Source organism: Pithys albifrons, chromosome Z, assembly GCF_047495875.1.
Source record: "Pithys albifrons albifrons isolate INPA30051 chromosome Z, PitAlb_v1, whole genome shotgun sequence".
Lineage (NCBI taxonomy): Eukaryota > Metazoa > Chordata > Aves > Passeriformes > Thamnophilidae > Pithys > Pithys albifrons.
The window spans coordinates 82051204-82068400 of record NC_092497.1 but is presented as its reverse complement, the minus strand read 5'-3'; the positions used below and the strand labels follow the sequence as shown (position 1 = coordinate 82068400).

At 41.0% G+C, this 17197-nt stretch overlaps 1 protein-coding gene across 1 annotated transcript in view; it reads right to left on the bottom strand.

Moving 5' to 3' along the window:
* LOC139684397 (neuronal acetylcholine receptor subunit alpha-7-like) overlaps positions 1 to 17197 on the bottom strand; it is a 58557-nt gene that overhangs the window by 29309 nt on the left and 12051 nt on the right. The window contains exon 2 of the mRNA XM_071580310.1: positions 10871 to 11010. Coding sequence (XP_071436411.1) covers positions 10871 to 11010 — 140 coding nt within the window. The remainder of the gene's footprint in view (positions 1 to 10870; positions 11011 to 17197) is intronic.

Genomic DNA, 17197 nt, shown 5'->3' with positions numbered 1-17197 from the left:
CGCTGCTGAGGCTTCAGATGGTGCTTGGCTTTATGGACAGCAAAACATAGCAAATGTTTCCACATTCAGCACTGATCAACAGATGCAGCCTGATGGGTCCTTCTTATTGCAGGACGGAACAGAATAATTTCCACAGAAGAATGTGAGTTTGACAGGAGTGGTTCATTTGCAAAAACAGCAAAGCTTATTTTCCACTGGGCAAACATTTGTCCACTTGCAGCTCTCTTTCTGTGCTCCTTCTAGAGAAGGATCCTGAGGAACCTGGCCAAGGAAAAAGTGCCTGATGGGGCTACCCAGGAGATGAGGACTGGAAATCTTGAGTCTGAATCCATCCCGTTAGAGCAAGAGGCATTTAAGAGCTGAGGTGTTTATGGAGCTTTCCATCTTTGCAGATGTGGTGGGTTACTGAGCCACATAGCTTTGCAATCTCTAAGGAAATCATTTGGCCTTTGGAGGGGGCTGGTTGCCTTGCCTTTCCAGAGCTGCAGAAGAATTACAGCTGCTGCTGTCTTCATCATGACCTGTGTACTGTATGTATCTCTAAGACACATTGGCACAGGAGGGACTGTATTTTTCTGTTACAAAGATACTTACAATCAACCATGACAGTGTGTGCGCTTTACTCTGTCTCAGGACATCACTGGTCACTTAGTTTGCATAAGTAAAAGCTAATTATTGAGCTTGGGAAGTGTTGGAGGTAGTTCCTTCACTATGTGTCATTAGTTTGTGCAGAGGGGTTTAAGGCTGATTGAGAGGGTGTCTTTGGTCCCAGGAGAAAACTTAAATAATCCATCCTGCTTTTGCTGTGCAAGATTTCTGTCTCATTCGGCACTGTCAGCCTTGGGCATGACTTTCACTCTGCTCTGAACAGGTTCTCAGCCCTCATGTCTACCTGCAGCAAAGCATTCAAAGCTGCTCTCAAAGATCCCAGATGAGGCTGGAGATGACTAGCCCCCCGAGGTGTTTCTCTATCACTTCCCTGGCAGTTCTCCTGGTTTGCAAATATTCAGCTCAGAAAACTCACATTGCTTCTGGTATTAAAAAATACTGGAAAAGCTGTGGTCACTAGCTAGTGTAACAGTTGTTCTCTAAATCTTTCCTATCTTTATCTGGGTCACTTTCTCCCCTTTCTATCTCCAGCCTGACGCCAGTTAATCCTCTGCCCTGCATATCTGCTTATTCCTAGAGCCACTTTTGACCCACAGAGAGTGACAGAATTAGTTTGGTTTGTCCTGGTGCACATGCTGCTGGATGTGAATGTTTTACTTTGGTTCTTTCCCCCCACTCTCAATTCAAGGCTTATAATGTACCTACATCTGCCTGCATTGTGTATCACTGTCTGTCAGTAGATTCTCCCTTGTCAGGTCAATGTCTAAATAAATGTAGCTGCCCTTAATGACATGATTACCAGAGTCATATTACATGGACAAAAAAAAGCAAAAGACCTTCCTGATTCAGTAATCACACCATATGGTAACATGTCATCTCTGTAGCAAGACACTTGTTTACCAGGTGACTTGCAGGAGTCACTAATCTTTGACCTCTCACAGAGCCATGAAACTGGAATCTGAATCAGCCATCGATGTATTGGAAGAGACTGATGAGAAAAATCTCAGACTGAACAGGTATCTCTCAGAGGTCATGTGGGACTATGTTGGTACTACTTCAGTTAATTTTTAAAATTTTTTCCCCACTGTTTTTTGTGCCTGAACACCTAAAGAGAAGGAGAGAAATGGTCAAATGACACAGAGACATTGACAGGGAGACCTGGAAAATTTCCTTAGCAGAGGCATTGGTCTTTGTATGGAATTTTATCCCAAATATTCAAAGGAACAGATGAGGCTTTCAAGTGCTTGCATGCTCCATCTATGACTGCAGAAGGTACTCCTTTCCAATGCTGAACTACCCATCTGCCCACAATCTTCAGCTGATTGACTAAAACTCAGCCTATAAGCATTGAATGGCTGAAGGCTCACAAATCCAGTCATTATGAGGAAATCCAAAATTGCCTTGGTAACATTCTAGTAAATACCACAGGACAGCATTTATATTTCAGTGGTATCATTAAAAAGCTGAAATAAATGTTGACATGGTAACATCAACTTTGTTGAGTTACCTGAAGTTTAAGTACTTCATCTCAATCCCTTTAAGAAAGCATACTCAGGAGGAAGATGGAAATCAGGGGGGAGGGCCTGGAGTTAAATACTGGGAAGAGAGCCAAAGCTACAAAGGAATAGTGAAAGTTGAACAAATATCCAACAACCCCTGCTGAGTATTTTGTTGCCCATCAGGATGCAGATGCATCTAGGCCAGTGTCCTCAAGCCAAAGAGGATATAGCTAAGAGCTCAGAGCTGAATGCCTTTGTTGCTTGGGTTTTTTCTCCTGTAAATAGCTGGACATGATGTTTCATATGTGTTTTTCATCTAAGGTTGAATCACATTGCCATCTGACGCCACTGGCTTCTTCTTGAGGTTATGCCTTTCTTGATCTCCTGTCTGTCTTGGAGAGGTATGTGTTCTTTCACTGTGGGTAAGCAGTGCAATCTGCCTTTGGTCTTTCCACTGTGTAGCAGCTACTACACAGGCAGGGTAGTAGCCTGGGTAGGCTGTGTGGTCCCACTGCGTTTAACCACTCACTCTTCTCTCCCTGAAAGAGCAATCTAGGGGAAATACCATTGCATCTGTCTCTGCTGCTTACAACCCTTGCTTTTCAACATAAAAACTTTAAAAGTTGAAGGTTTTGGACATTGTCAGATTACACTCCTTCCTTTGTAAATCCCATATCCAGGAGCAATCACTTCTGGTGAGAGTGGAGAGTGTAAGAGAACCTTGTACTGGGAGAAGTACAGCATTCAAAGAGACCGTGATGGAACAGCCTGCAAATGCAGGGATGCCAGCTATATTTCTCAGACTACAAAATGCATGTCCAACAAAGTCTCCAGAAGATATTCCTCGTGAAAGCCTTGTCTCAGCATATGTCAGAGACAAACCAGTTGCTTGATATGGATGTTAAAGGTCGGGATGCAAAACCTGCAGCAGCAAGTACTGAACTGTGATTTTTTCAAAGGTGAGAGCTGGAGGAAGAAACAAGGGAAGAAATGCTAGTTTCTGCTGCCAGTCAGGACAGCAGAGTAGGCAGCCCTCACATGCACTCATACAGCTGGTGACCAAGAATCTCCAAAACCTACATGATTTGTGCCTTACTTGCGTTTTCCCCTGACACTTTCCAATTTACACTGCCATTGTGGAAAAGTCAGACTTGTTCTTGCCCTGTGCATGAGACATGACTTATAACTACTGCCTGGGTCTCTGGGTACTTGCCTTAGGTAAGTAATTTTACGTTATTCAGTTGTAGCTTTGCACTAGTGCCTGAAGATCAGGAGTCCAGTGAATCATGATACAATGTAGATTCCAGCACTAGTCTTGAGACTGACCTCAAGTCCCTCCATAGAGACCTGCAAATTTCAGGGACTCCCTGTCCGCACACTTCTGTGGGATCCTGGGGAGAGTGAAGCCTGCTTTGTCCCACTGTTTCAAAGATACTTCTCATGGAAACCCCAGGAGCTGTGTCAGAAGAATGAAATGTTATGTCACCATCCAAAAGCAGTCAGTTCTCCTTCAAAATCCATCTACACATAACATGGAGGTGGCTCTTATATTCTCCAGGGGAGATACCTTATCCTAAAATAGCGCTCTATGTGTTTTGTGCACGGTTAGCAAGTGTTTCAATAACAGGACTAGACACAAATCATCATTCCAAGCTATTTATTATTCATTGGCTTTTTTTTTCAGCATTTGAAATCACAAGGAAAACAGTGGGAGGACTATTGAGAAAAGTCCCAAACAGGCCAACCCTGAGTGCTTATCAGAGACTCACACTCAGTCTGTCTGCAAGGCTGCCTTTGCTTTTTCTTCCTATGTTTGCATGGTACTGTCACAGTAAGAAAAAAAGGGGATGTAGGAGTGTTCCAAAACTCAAATGAGCTCTTAAATCTTGTGATCAGGGATAGCAAATGGGAGGAAAGGCTTTTACGGGTGAGCTGAAGTCACTGTCTCTTAGGACTTACTCTCAGAGAAAACAGAGAAACTAAAAAATACTAGTTTAAAGACCACCACCACAGCTTTGGCTTAACTGTTTTATTGCACATCCTTGATGCCTAAAATCAGTTATCCAAGCTCAAGGAATACACGTGGGCTCAATATCTATATTCCTGCATCTACAGATAACACAGAACAACCTTTTCAGCAGGCAGACAGAAAATTGTTTAATTGTTGTGAAATGCCCAAGCTGAACAACCACCTCGGCACACCTCAGAAAGAAATAAGCCATTCTTTTGTTAGTGCCACGGCCACTAACTACAGTTTGGGGAACCACGCTGGAAGAAAGCAAACTATGGAATTGCTGCTTACTAAGTGAGCTGCCTCCACTTTTTGCTGAGTGGAGCAGAAGCCAAATTAAAAAAAAGCTGGTGGTAAAATCCAGGTAATAAAGGTTCCATCAAAATGTTTTGTACAAGTGTGTGAGAGAAGTATTAGACAAGCAGCCATAATAGCCAGGGTGCTTTACTTCATTGTGCTAGCAAATTCACATGTTGCATGTTAAACTGTATTAATTATACTGACATTTTGGCAATGACTGGCACACAGAATAATAATTCATTTGCCCTGAATTTCCTACTTTTCAAGATCCTCCCATTCTAATGAAGATGGCAATGTATTTCATTTTTTTCGGAGTTGAAAATAGGTCACAGTAAGTGAGGTCTGTGACCAGGAGAGATAGTTTAGGATTTCACTTTAATGAGTCTGTTGGTCTAGAATCTTTCCTGTAATCTTTCTCTCTGGAATTTTAATGGCTACTATTTATGATCATGGATTACTGGTTTTCAGGTTTTTTGATGATGTCCAGTCTGTTTTTCTGCTCAGTTACACCATTTTGCATCAATCTCACTGCTCTGGTCTCATTGAATTGGCTTTTGCAAGACGAGTGAAAAAAACTTTCCAGAAAGATATGCAGTTTGGTAGGGTAGGTCTTTCCAGGATAAACAGCAAACACAGCTCACAAAAGCTATGCAGGAAGCCCACAAATAAATGCAAAGGCATTAATAGAAAAGAAAAAAGATACTTTAATCTAAAAGGACTGAAAGAGTCAGTTGAGTAGTCAAGCTTACATTGTTGAAGTTATCTATCTGTAAAAGATTTGCACTGGATGTACTGTAAGGATTATGGCTTAATCCACTGAATACTGATACTATATTGGGAATAACATATGAACAGGTGCTTATGTGCACTGCATGTTTTTGTTTCCTTAAATCACTTGTCTGTTGAACTGGGTTTCCTGCGTAACACCTAGCAGAGATTTTTGTACATGTGATGGTGCTGGGATTAAAGATGGTAGAGGATGACCTAGTTCTCTAAGATCAGTTTAAAAAGGAAGAGGTGAATAAGACCTAGAAAATAACTCCTTGATTTTTTTTGCCTTTCAATTGACCTGCAGAACTAGCTTGGGAAGCTTATGAAACAAAGTCATTTAAAAGTCAGGAAATAACTGTTAACGCCATTCAGATCTGACAGAGATTTTGTGCAAAAGCCAATGGTATGATGGCTCTGTCAGAGAGAGGTACCACAGGGCTAAGCATTGCCTTGCTCCTGCCTTCTCACCTTTGCTTTATGGTACAGTATACTGACAGGTTGCCTCTAGCTGTAGCAACTCTCACTCAAACAGAGAATTCTCTAGCAAAAAGATTGTTGCACAACAGCTCTTGTGAACTGAAATGAAGCGTCCTATTATTTGAGGAGCAGATCACCTGGGGAAAGAGCAGGCTGGTGAGGATATTTCTGATGTCAAAAAGCCTGTATTTAAAAGTTGTTCTCTTACCAAACACTTAAAAAAAACCAAAAAAACCCCAAAAACAAACAACAAACCAACAAACCAAAATCAAACTAACAAAAGAACCCCAACTCCTTCAGAGCTGCAGCATCTCATTAAGAAGAAACCAGTGGAAGCTTAAGTCTGAATCCAACATTTTGATCAGTGTCTGGTAGAGAAACAAAAATAGCTGTTCTGCTAAGCTAATATGCTGCTTGTAGCTGTAGTGACTGCATCTGAATGCTCACAGATAGCATGTGGATATCTTTCCTCTTGCTTTCCCTGCACAACAAGGCACAGACCCAGTTTTCAGGAAAAAAACAAACTGAATATTTGTTCTTTACTGTCCTACTTAACTCTGTTACTTTGTCTTGCTGTTTTTCAAACAGGTCAAGAGGTTTGTCACACTGTAGCAACAAAATTTGAAGTCTAAAAATGAGATTGTTTGCAATCGTGTGATCAGGTTTGGGATGATCCTACAGTCCCTAATCATTTTACACGCTGTTCAATCAAATGAGAACAGTCCACAATAAATTTTTCTTCTAGTCATTATGCCTTCTGAAATAGGAGTAAATTTCTCCAAAAGCACCTGAGAAATCATTTGGCATTTTGTACCTGGGCAACCTGTTATCTGCTGGGGTGATTTTTCTGGGTCAGTGGCAGCTGGAAGGGTGAACACGGAGGAGGAAAGTACTACAGGACTTCACCATAAGAAGGGAGCTGACCAGCTGCATTTTTTTAATGTTTTTTTTTCTTTTGATAATTCAATAGTGCTTCCACATGGACACGCCTTCCAATGAGGTCTCCTGCAAATGCCAACAGGAGCAATGAAAACCACCATTAATGATGACAAATAGTTTCTACTTAGCAAATTCCTTTCACATTGTGCCAAAGGAAAATGCATGCATTTCCTCTGTGTGGAAAATGTCATGCCTCATTTCTTAATTACTCTAGTGTAACCAACTGGCTAGGCTCTCAGACAAAATAAGAAGAGAATTCTTGTTCCAAGTACTCTTGGATGTCTGCCCTTGCTTGGCTTGGCAGGGCTTGGCAGTGTCTAATAGTGGTCTGTGTGGAAGATCACCAGCCAAATGCCCTTCTGATGCTTAGGGACTGCCTAGAGGGCAGGCTCCAAGCAACAGTGACCCTCAGAAACTGCATACATATGAGATAGCTCAGCATGAAGTTGTCTTTACACAGAGAGGGTAAGGCAAACTGAACTGAACTCTGCTGCTAAACAGAAGCTGTAAATGTCCCTTTTTCTGCATATTTGTTTCCTGGGTGTAAGAAGCCTGTCATGGCTGTAGCTGTGAATTAATTATTTTGGGAAAAAGTTCAAACCCTATGCTACTTCATCTGCATTTGTCTACCACAACTGTGAGAAGTAGATAACATGTTCTTCACAACTTTGAGTATGATGGCTGGCTTTGATAGCTAGAAACCTTAGATATCCTGTGTAGGCAAATGCACACAGGTACGAGTAGAAAACCTAATCCAAAGTAGTCATAGTCATGCTTTGAAATTTTCTTTGAAGGGATGTAAGAAGAGGAAGTGAGATTTTAAATAGTTACTTGTCATTACTCTTTGGAAAACCACAGTGAACTCAGAGCAGATTTTCCTCTCTATGTAGCAAAGTGAAACTAGCTTACTAGATTGTCACCGATGCTATCCTCAGCAGGTTGGCTGAAAAAGATGAATTTAGGACGCGTTACATTGCAACACAATATGGTAGGAAACAGACTTATGGAGGAATGTCATGGAACATTTCCCAGATCAGAATGCATTAGGTGCGATGACAAGTCTTGGCAAGGGTAAGTGTTATGGGTTCACCTAGGTGGGCCTAGATTTGGGCTCTAAAGTCTGGACTAGGCCGAAGCTGTCAGCTGACCTGAGCTGGGCTGAGCTAACAGCTGACCTCTTCTAGCCAGTAACTTTGTATTCCATACCACATTATGACATCATCTCCAGGGAAGCAGGAACCAGTGTGGGAGTGGTTAAGGCAGTCGCTTCTCAGCCTCCTCTTGGGAGGACACACGATGCTGTCCCAGGGGGGATGGAGAGGACCAGGCCCACCACTGGCTCACAGGGTACCTCAGGAAAGTAAAATGTGTTGTTCTGGGTCTCTCCTTTCTGCTTGGGTTTGTCTCCCTGGGGAATAAGCTTCTTCTTAAGTAATGTGTAGTTAGGACAGTAGAATTTGTGTGTTCGTTAAGAAGTTGACGTGGGGAACTTGTTGTTGTAGACTTGTGTGTGTATATTTGTACTCTCTTCTAATTGTCTCTTTCTTTCTGTGACAATATATGTAGATTTAGTATAAATGCAGTTTGAAGTGTTTTTTTTCTTTCCCCTCTCTTTTCCTCCCTTTCCCTGGTGTTAGGAGGGAGGCTTTTCTCTCTGTGCTTGGGGGGGTTGGCAGTTGCTTATCTCAAACTAAGACAGTAAGGCATGAGTTTCTCTGAGTATCACTGGCAGACACTTTCTTATTTCTGCACAACAATGAAACAGAAGACTTGTTTATATCTTCTTCATACTGTTTTCTCCTACAGAGAAACCAGAACAGTGTCCACTGCCCATGTCCATAGCAGTGACTACTCGCAAAGCATCTCAGTGAGTCCAGCAATACTGTAGTATTCCTTGGCATACCACACTGCCTTGAGTATGGAGTGCTTATTTCCTCCTGAATGAGTATGGTGTATGAAGACCCCTCAGGCTGGGACCTTGCCTACCATACTGATCTTTTATGGTCCTGAGAAAGAGGAGCATTTTGCTTTGTTAGGGCATACACTATTGCCAAGATTGTGATGCAGTGTATCTTATTCCTATATCCTATTCCCCTAGTGAAGAACTGTACACCAGCTGCTTTGTTTTGTGCCAGGCAGGGCAACTGAGAAGGTGGAGTCTACTCATCTGCTGCCTACCATTTGAGTGAACAGTGAAATGTCCACTTGGTGCCTCACCTAACTCAGATTACTTCTTTGTAGCTTGCCTACTACTCTTTACATCACTGTGGCTATAACAAGTCTCCTTTTAAACACACATTTACTTTGGCAGCTGGGGCAGACATATCCTGCACTCTGTGCAGCCAGCAATGAAGGATGAGGAGGTCACAAGTACAATCTTTTTTGCTGCATATTCTTACATTGATTCCTGATTGAGGGACCCATGAGATCAGTGTTTTATGCATTTTCAAGCTGGCTGGTTTAGCCACTTGTTGATGCCACCTTTATACCATCATGACTCCACTGTCAAGTGATTTTCTGACCCTCCACAGAGGAGACAGGCACTTTTTTACATCATCCAAGATAAACAGGTCAGGTGACTCTGGATGTTTTTTAAAACACCATGAGTGCAGTTTGCAAGATCATGAGCCTGAGACAGCTCATTAATTTTCTGAACTGATTAACATCTAGCATCTGTACTGTGTGCACAGATGTAGGGAAGAAAAGCTTTGTTTCTGATAGGCATGAATATTTAGAATACCTCTTTCCTATTTGGACAGCCAAAAGTGAAGATTGAACTAAATTTCTTGTAATGTACATTGACATAATGTAGATAAAGTATTTTTAAAATGCCAATTTCCTAAAAGGATGGGTTTCATATGTGAATATGAAACTCAAATGAAAAATGGTTTTATATAATTCCTTATGACTGACTGACTTTGAAAATGTGCAGTCAGAGCCATAAGGCTAAAGAGTCCCCTTTACCACCCTCAACCTTCAAATTACTGAAGAAAATACCATCAGAAATAAAAAGGGTTGAAACAAGGTCTTTGGGTGTTAGACACCTCTGCTAAACCTAGAATTGCTTGCTGAAATTTATTTGAAATTAGCTGCAGGAAATCTCTGCTCTTTCATTTATGTAGAGGGCTGTGGTTGAGAATATTGATATTCTCTCTCTTCCAGCTCAATGAATTTGGTAACATTTCAAAACAGAAATCTGTTTACCCTGTCTGAGTGGTTGCTGCACGCCTCCAGCAGCACCACAAGTGACTTGGCCTGCCACTTGTATGGCATGACGCTAAGAGGGAACACTTTCAGGGTCCTTCTTACCTCTCCAGGTAGAGTACCTGGTGTACTACACAATTTCAGAAAGATTGTGAGAGATTTAAAAACTTTGAATATTTGAGGCCTCTGTCAAAGTGCTTTGCAACTGCACAGATGTTTTCTCATCTCTCTTGCTGTTCCTCATTTCCCTGCATCACAGTGTATCAGAAACCATTCTATAATATGGTTTATGGAACAGGTAGGATGTAGAAAGATGCATGTGTGTGTTCACCTGTTTGCTGTGTTTACAGGGGTAAGGTGGTCAAAATTGTTCAGGTGTCTTGTTTTTTCCATGTAGATAAAAGAAATCCTGTCTATATATATCATGGTTTACCATACAGAATCCTCTTCATGATGAAAAAAAGGATTTGGATTATTATGTTGAAATTTTCCATGGGTGAAATCTCCAATTCTGTAAAAGCATGTTACAGTCAAGACAATTAGAGGGCTGTGCCTTTAGGTTTTGCTTTTATGTATTTCTAAGCTTATCTCAGGGCAAATTCTTTCAATTGCAGTGCATGGTAAAAATATGACACAAGAAGAGACCAATGCTGTTATAATGTCTAATGAAAAAGGGTAAGGGATGGTAGCTTTGAACACTGCACGTGGTCTTGAGTTATTGCATCCCACACAGGTCTGAGAAGAATGCATCATTAATAATTTGTAGTAACACATGACTTCTAATTGTTTGAATTCTTTTTACTGTTTAAAATAAATGGAAAAAATACATAATTAATTTCCTTTCAGCTCATGTTATGTCAGAGATGGCTGTGCTTTTAGCAAAATATTCACTCCTCCAAAGTGTCAAAGCATGTACTCCCACAAGGAGGTTGCTTAGCCAAAGAGAGACTACTTTAATCTCTGATAACCTGATTAAGAGGAAAAGTATGTCTCCTAGATGAGAGATCAGATTTGTTATGCTGAATGGGTGCCAAAGAGAGGAAAACAGCAGGTAACTTACCACGTCAATTATCTGCAGCAAAGAAAGCTGAAGCTCAACTACCAGTGGTTGGGAGTCATTCACTACTGGTCGTTCCAGACGATTGTAGTTTCTCAGCAGTTCCCTGTACAAGCGTCTCTGGCTTTCACCCTGCTGAGAGACTAGAGGAAAACAAAGAAGTGTCTGTCATGTGAGCTGGTCTCACTGCCATTGTCTGTTTTGTTGAAAACCCCCTCTTAATAGCTTTGCAATTGGAAAGCATTTCCTAAAAATATCCCACACATTCTGCACATGGATGTGACAGACACAGCTGTATATGTGAACGATAAACTCTTAAAAAATTAACTACTAACACTCAAACTCATTGCTTACATTCAGAAATGACTGACAGAATTTGGGGCTCTGAGTGAATGTCACCTTTCCTTGAAGTCCCTCCTGCTGATGGTCAGTAGAGTTGTGGCTCCAAAACACCAGAGAACTTCCTGGAAGGCTGTAGTCACAATGCTTTTATTTGGTTGTTCTTACTTCTTACTAGAGACTGGTTACTGTAGACTAGCACTACTTAGACATACTGTGTGTTTAGGTAGCAGATGTATTTCTCCACCCTTCATGCCTTTTTCCATGCACAAGGAATAGTAACAACCCTACTTCACACACCCTTCAGTCTTGTGTAGCAGTTTTTCCAGGCTTTGGGTTACTTCCCTTGACTTTTTTCCTTCTGTTGCAGCACACTTCATTAACATCTGATGAGGTAATGGCATGAAGGCTAGAGCAGTTGACACCTATGTACAGTGATACTAATTTCTGGTGCTACATGCTTAACTCGGTTTTCACTGGGAACAGACTCAACACAGAAGCTGTGATGCAAATATCTGAGCATGTTAAAGACTAGCAGAATTTCAGTCTGTGCTTAACTTCCAAGATGCCTTTGCTTCCCAGCTTTGGAGTGGGTGTGGAGAGCATCCATGTAACCTGCACGACCAAGTTTCCTTACACAATAGCCATAGATGGTGAAGACCTGGGTGTCTTCCCTTGAGAAGTTTGCTGAGTCACACTGCTCAGGACCCCGGTTCCCCCAAAACCATGTAGGTGTTGGTGTTGTGGCTGGTGGCAGCCTGAGCTCTGCGTAAGACCTACACATAACAGAAGGAGGGTCACAGACTGCAGGTCCCCTGCGGTCAAACAAGTCCTGTCAGCATGAATGCATATTCCCTGAACTGTATAAGCTCAATTCCTGGCAGAGAATCAGCACTCTAAGTCATTATTACTTTGGACTGAAGCATTTTTTATCCACTGCAGCTCCCAGTCTCTTTTTGTGTGTGAATTTTTTAACTCTCGAGCAAAGTTCTGTATATTGAGAACAGGACTTCCCTAAGAGACCTTACAGTGAATATCTTCTTGACAATGCAAACAAAACACAACAACAGGTTCTGCCTTCTCCAGATGCTTACCGTGCTCAGCAAGCCTTGCAAGCCTGAAACAAGCTGTACTCCAACACAGCAGCCATGCCTTTTAAAGCTAGTAAAAAATTCAGTTTGTAAACACTTTATAAGTCTGTTTAACTTATATTCTCTTCAGTTTTCCTGATACTCAAGGGAGTTTTGTGACTTTCTAGAATGGCAGTGCCTAGTAAACAAGGAAGAGGATTTTTGTTTACTTTGGTAAATTACACAAACATATCAACTTCACAAGCCCTCTCTTCTCTGGTGTAATTCACTCCATGACCATGGGCATCCAGAGGAGCAGATGCATTAAGCACTGCTTCAATAGCCCTTGCAGACACATCAGTATTGGATGCTGTGTTTTTCTCAATGACAAAGACAAGCTCCGGCCACACTATCTCTATTTCAGCACCTTAAGTGAGCTTCCCTTCTTACTTAAGCAGTGAATTAAGTCCTCTGTTATGGCCTCAGTACTTTTCAGTGCCTGAGCAGGCTTGAACTCCATGATAAGTGCCTTCTGGAAAGGAAACACATGAAAATCACCACACACTGTTCTATAGAAAGAGGTTCTGTATTTGGAAAAATTTGCTGTCATTTCACTCATGTACCCACCCATGTTCCTGTGCTTTAGAGAAGAAATTACTTTCTGAAGTATTGCTCTCATCTTCAGTACTTACATAATACTTGCCTTTACCCTTCATTTTAAACTGTCTGCTTCAGCTTTTGTAAGGAAAAGTCCTTTCATCAGTTTCTGCACTCAACTGAGCTACTCTACAGCCCTAGTACTGTTCCTGACAAGGTGTATTGAAGCAGCTCCCCAAGGGAGGTCTGACTTGAAGAAATATGAGAATAACCCTTTGCTGTATGCTTTGGAAAGCTGTCCTTATGCTGTGTGCTTCAACCATGCTGAAGCCAGACCCCTTTTCCAGTAAAATTTTGTGAGCCGAAGAAGCCCAACACTGAAACTGGTTTTCTATCCTTTCTTAACTCTCCCATCTGTAATGTGATCCTAATACTTTGCAATCCCTTCTTTCAGAATTTTTAACAGTGTCTTAGCTGATCTATTCTAATCCTGCTGAGTTGGCACTGGTGACCACATATGTCTTTGCCATTAGGTTTTGCTTAAAAAAATTATATTGATTCAGAAGCTGTGGAGCCTTGAGGTGTCCTGGCAAATAGCCACAGCAGCTGTTGGTACCACAAAGACCTGGCTAGTCTAATCACACTGCCATCTTTCTGCTACAGCTGCTTTGGAGAAGAAGCTGAGATGGATGTCTAGTCTGACTTGTATGTTCATAGACTTTTTCTTTAAATTGTAATCTTCAAATACTGAATGTTTCACACTCCGGAGAGATTTCTGCTTTTTTTGCCCTGTAATGCTTGTGCTAATGCATTGTGACACTACATCTCTGAGTGCTAAATGGAGTGTTTGCTGGTGATGGGGAAGCCTGAGTCTCTCAGGAGTAGTGGTAGAATAAGCTTTATCACTGACTACTCCTCAGTAACAGAAATTTTACCAAAAGCTGTGGCGCTGTTTTAAGGCTAGAAGATGGATGTCAATATTTAAGGTTGCCAAGTCAGACTCCCAAAAACAATGCCAGACTTACTTGCCTATGTGTGTTATTGGTAAGTAAAAGCAAATGGGAAAGGACATGATGCTTTCTAGATAAGGAATCTTTGAGCAACAGAGTGACTTTATGTCCCACTGCCTCAGACAGTGTCTCCCTTGTTTCTGAAATATATTTGAAGCAGAAGGAAACCCCACAATCTTATTAAAACTTGAGGCAAGAGCAGTGTGTGATGTTTACCTTAAATTTAGCAAGACTTTTGACACAGTCTTTGAGAAATCCTCATAGACCTGTGTCTGTGCCTTACAGGCCAGATGAGTTGACAGTGAGGTGGACAGAAAAGTGGCTGAACTTTCAGGTCAAAGTATTGTGAGCAGCAGCCTGAAGTTCAGATGAAGGCCAGCCAGTGGTAGAGTGTTCCAAGGATGGATATTGTGACCAATAGTATTGAACATTGTAATGAATTATGGAACAGAGTGCAGCCTGAGCAAGTTTGCAGAGGGTACAAAACTGGGAGGAGTGGCTGATACAGCACATCGTTTTGCTGCCACTCAGAAGGATCTTAAAAAACTGGAGAATGGCTGACAGAAACCTCATGAATTTCAATGAAATAAATTGTAAAATTCTGCACCTGGGAAAGAGTAAGCCCAGGTATCAGAATAGATTTGGGGGTCATGACTGGCAAGTAGGTTAGCAGAAAAGCTCCGAGAAACCTTTTATGATACCAAGCTGACCGTAGGCCAGAAACATACAGTTGTAGCTAAGGTCACCAGAATCTAAGCTGCAACAGGAAGAGCCACATAAGTAGGTCAAGAGAGGTGATCCTTCCTCTCTACTCAGCACTGGTGAGACACATCTGGACTGCTGGGTCCAGTCCTGGGCTCTTCAGTACAAAGGAGACGTGGAATTACTAGACAAAGGTGTAGATTATGCCTCAAGATTTAGTGTCTAAATAATCTAAAATGGTTCCCTAGACTGTTCCTGGAGTTTGCAGGCAACAGAAAGGCATGAGACAACCAATCACCTGATGGTTGTGAAGAGCTGTATAGAAAACAGTTATTCATGGACCACATTAAATTTTTAAATTCTCTCATGTGTTTCTCCATGTGCAAAGAAACCTGTGAGAAGCCCACTGATTTACTTATATGACCTACAAACTGCTATCAATCTTTTGGGAATACATTTCATCTTTCTTTCTAGGATGCAATTGCTGAGAATCATACAGCAAGGGAACCTGCAGCTAGTTCTGGGCACACTACTCACATGGCATCCCCAGGAATTACAGATGCTCTCCCATTTCTTAGGACCTATGCTGTCAATCCTCCTGTTCTGCTTTGGATTCCAAGGTCCCTGAGCTATAAGGCAAGAATCCAGCCCCTCCAGTCCCCCAGGTTTGTTCACAAAGTGGTCAGCTCCTTGACTGAGAATCCCTGGTGTGTGACACATTCTGGCTTGTTGTGCACAGTAAAAATTAAATAATTAAATATTAACAAGAGGATAGGTGGAAGAACATGGATTTTCATTAGGTTTTCAGCAATGATACCTATATTCATCAAAATTTCCACCTCTGGTTCTTAGTGTTTCCTTGTTTTCTTTTCATAATCTTTCAACTTTCGGGGAGGAACAGCTGCTAGTTGTTTTCTAAGTGTTGTTCTTTTGTTTTGGCAGAGACCTGAGTCTTACACACAAGTTATTACTTACAAGATTCCTGGTACCTAAAGGACCTGTGATTTTCAGATGAAATGTAATTTTCTTTCTATGTCACTTTATATTAATATATATGCATGCTAACATGTCTCTGGATTAGAAAATGTCTCTGTTTTTTCTTCACTTCTCAAAACCAGTTCTAGAATCATTTTCACATGCCATCGTTTTTCAGAACATAGTAAGCTACAATCGGAAGCATATTCCTGCTCCATCACATTGTTGCTTTTAAATATTGTGTCCCCCAGTACATCACAAAAGGTCTAAACTGCAGTGACACTGTGGTTGTGGCATTTATTCACTCCTCCTGTACCTTTTGCAGGTAATTTTTTTCTCTCTGCAGTGTTACTTTGACACATACTCTTTTTTTTTTTTTGGTTTATTTGTTCATTTTACTGTTTCTGGAAAGATACTGAGTGAAGTTCTGGGCTTTTTAGGAAAAAACCAGTGTCATTATACTGTGAGGTATTGTTAAATTTTGTTATGTAATAATTGCATATAATTTTGTTATAATTTGATGATTTACAGAGAATAAATAATTCATCAAAATCCATGAATGTCAGAGCTAAATCCTAGAACTTCCAAATATTTTCCTAACAACCTTCAGACTCCTCTACCGCATCACCTCTTCTATTATTTATTTTGTTTTTGGTTTGTCACTGCATTCTCACAGGGATTTGCAGCTATTGTTTTCAGAATTCAAATAGAAAGATCACAGGGACACATACACACTGTATGCAGTTATGAATTATGGGGGAAGTAACAGTAGTAGTACTGGGAAAAAAGCAGGTTGTTTCACAGACAACTGCATTGGAATAAAGAATTGCAATGGCAACAGCACTTACAAAATGTGGCACATTCTAATGTTTTTGTAGCTATAAAAACCACCTTGTTTTGAATATTTTGCAGATTTCTGAGAATGCAAAGCATGTCACTGCCATATGTCACTTAATCCTCAGAGACACAGATGTGTTCCCTCTGCTTTGTTCTCATGTGCAGCATTGTTACTTTTATCTGTGGCTGCAGATGCATCATTTTTTTCAATGCCCTTTGATTTAAAATGCATTCCATCACCCCTTCAGGGAAGAGTACTCACATAAGAAACAATGGAATCACATGAGCTACCTCAACCCTGTGTGTGTCAGTGTCTCTGTATGTGTGTATTTGCATGTTACGTATTTGAATACCCCTCTCATTTAAAACCTCTTTCTAATCTACTTCCCTTCTGGTAATCTTTGACTCTAATCTTTGTCTCTTGCTATGCAGATTATTTCTGCATCTTAAACACAAAACTCATTAGATACTCAGAGGAATGTGAGAAATTATTTGATTTCCTAGAGAAAAAGGACCAAATATTCCTGAAACTGATCACTTCTGTTCTTTCACAGCAGGTAAAGAGCTCCCAGCAGTGATGGGTATTAAAAAGGTGTGCTAGGAAAGGTTTCATCTCAAAGACTCCAGCTACATGACAACATGTTAAAAAGAGGCCACTACAAAATGAAATTATATTATTTGAGATTTTATTTTTGGTCCTACTGTCTTGGTGCAGGTGTTTTAAAGCCTGAGATATGTGTATAAGGTGGAGAGATACACACTAAGGTTTTAGCAGTGGGATACCTCTCAAATGTATTATA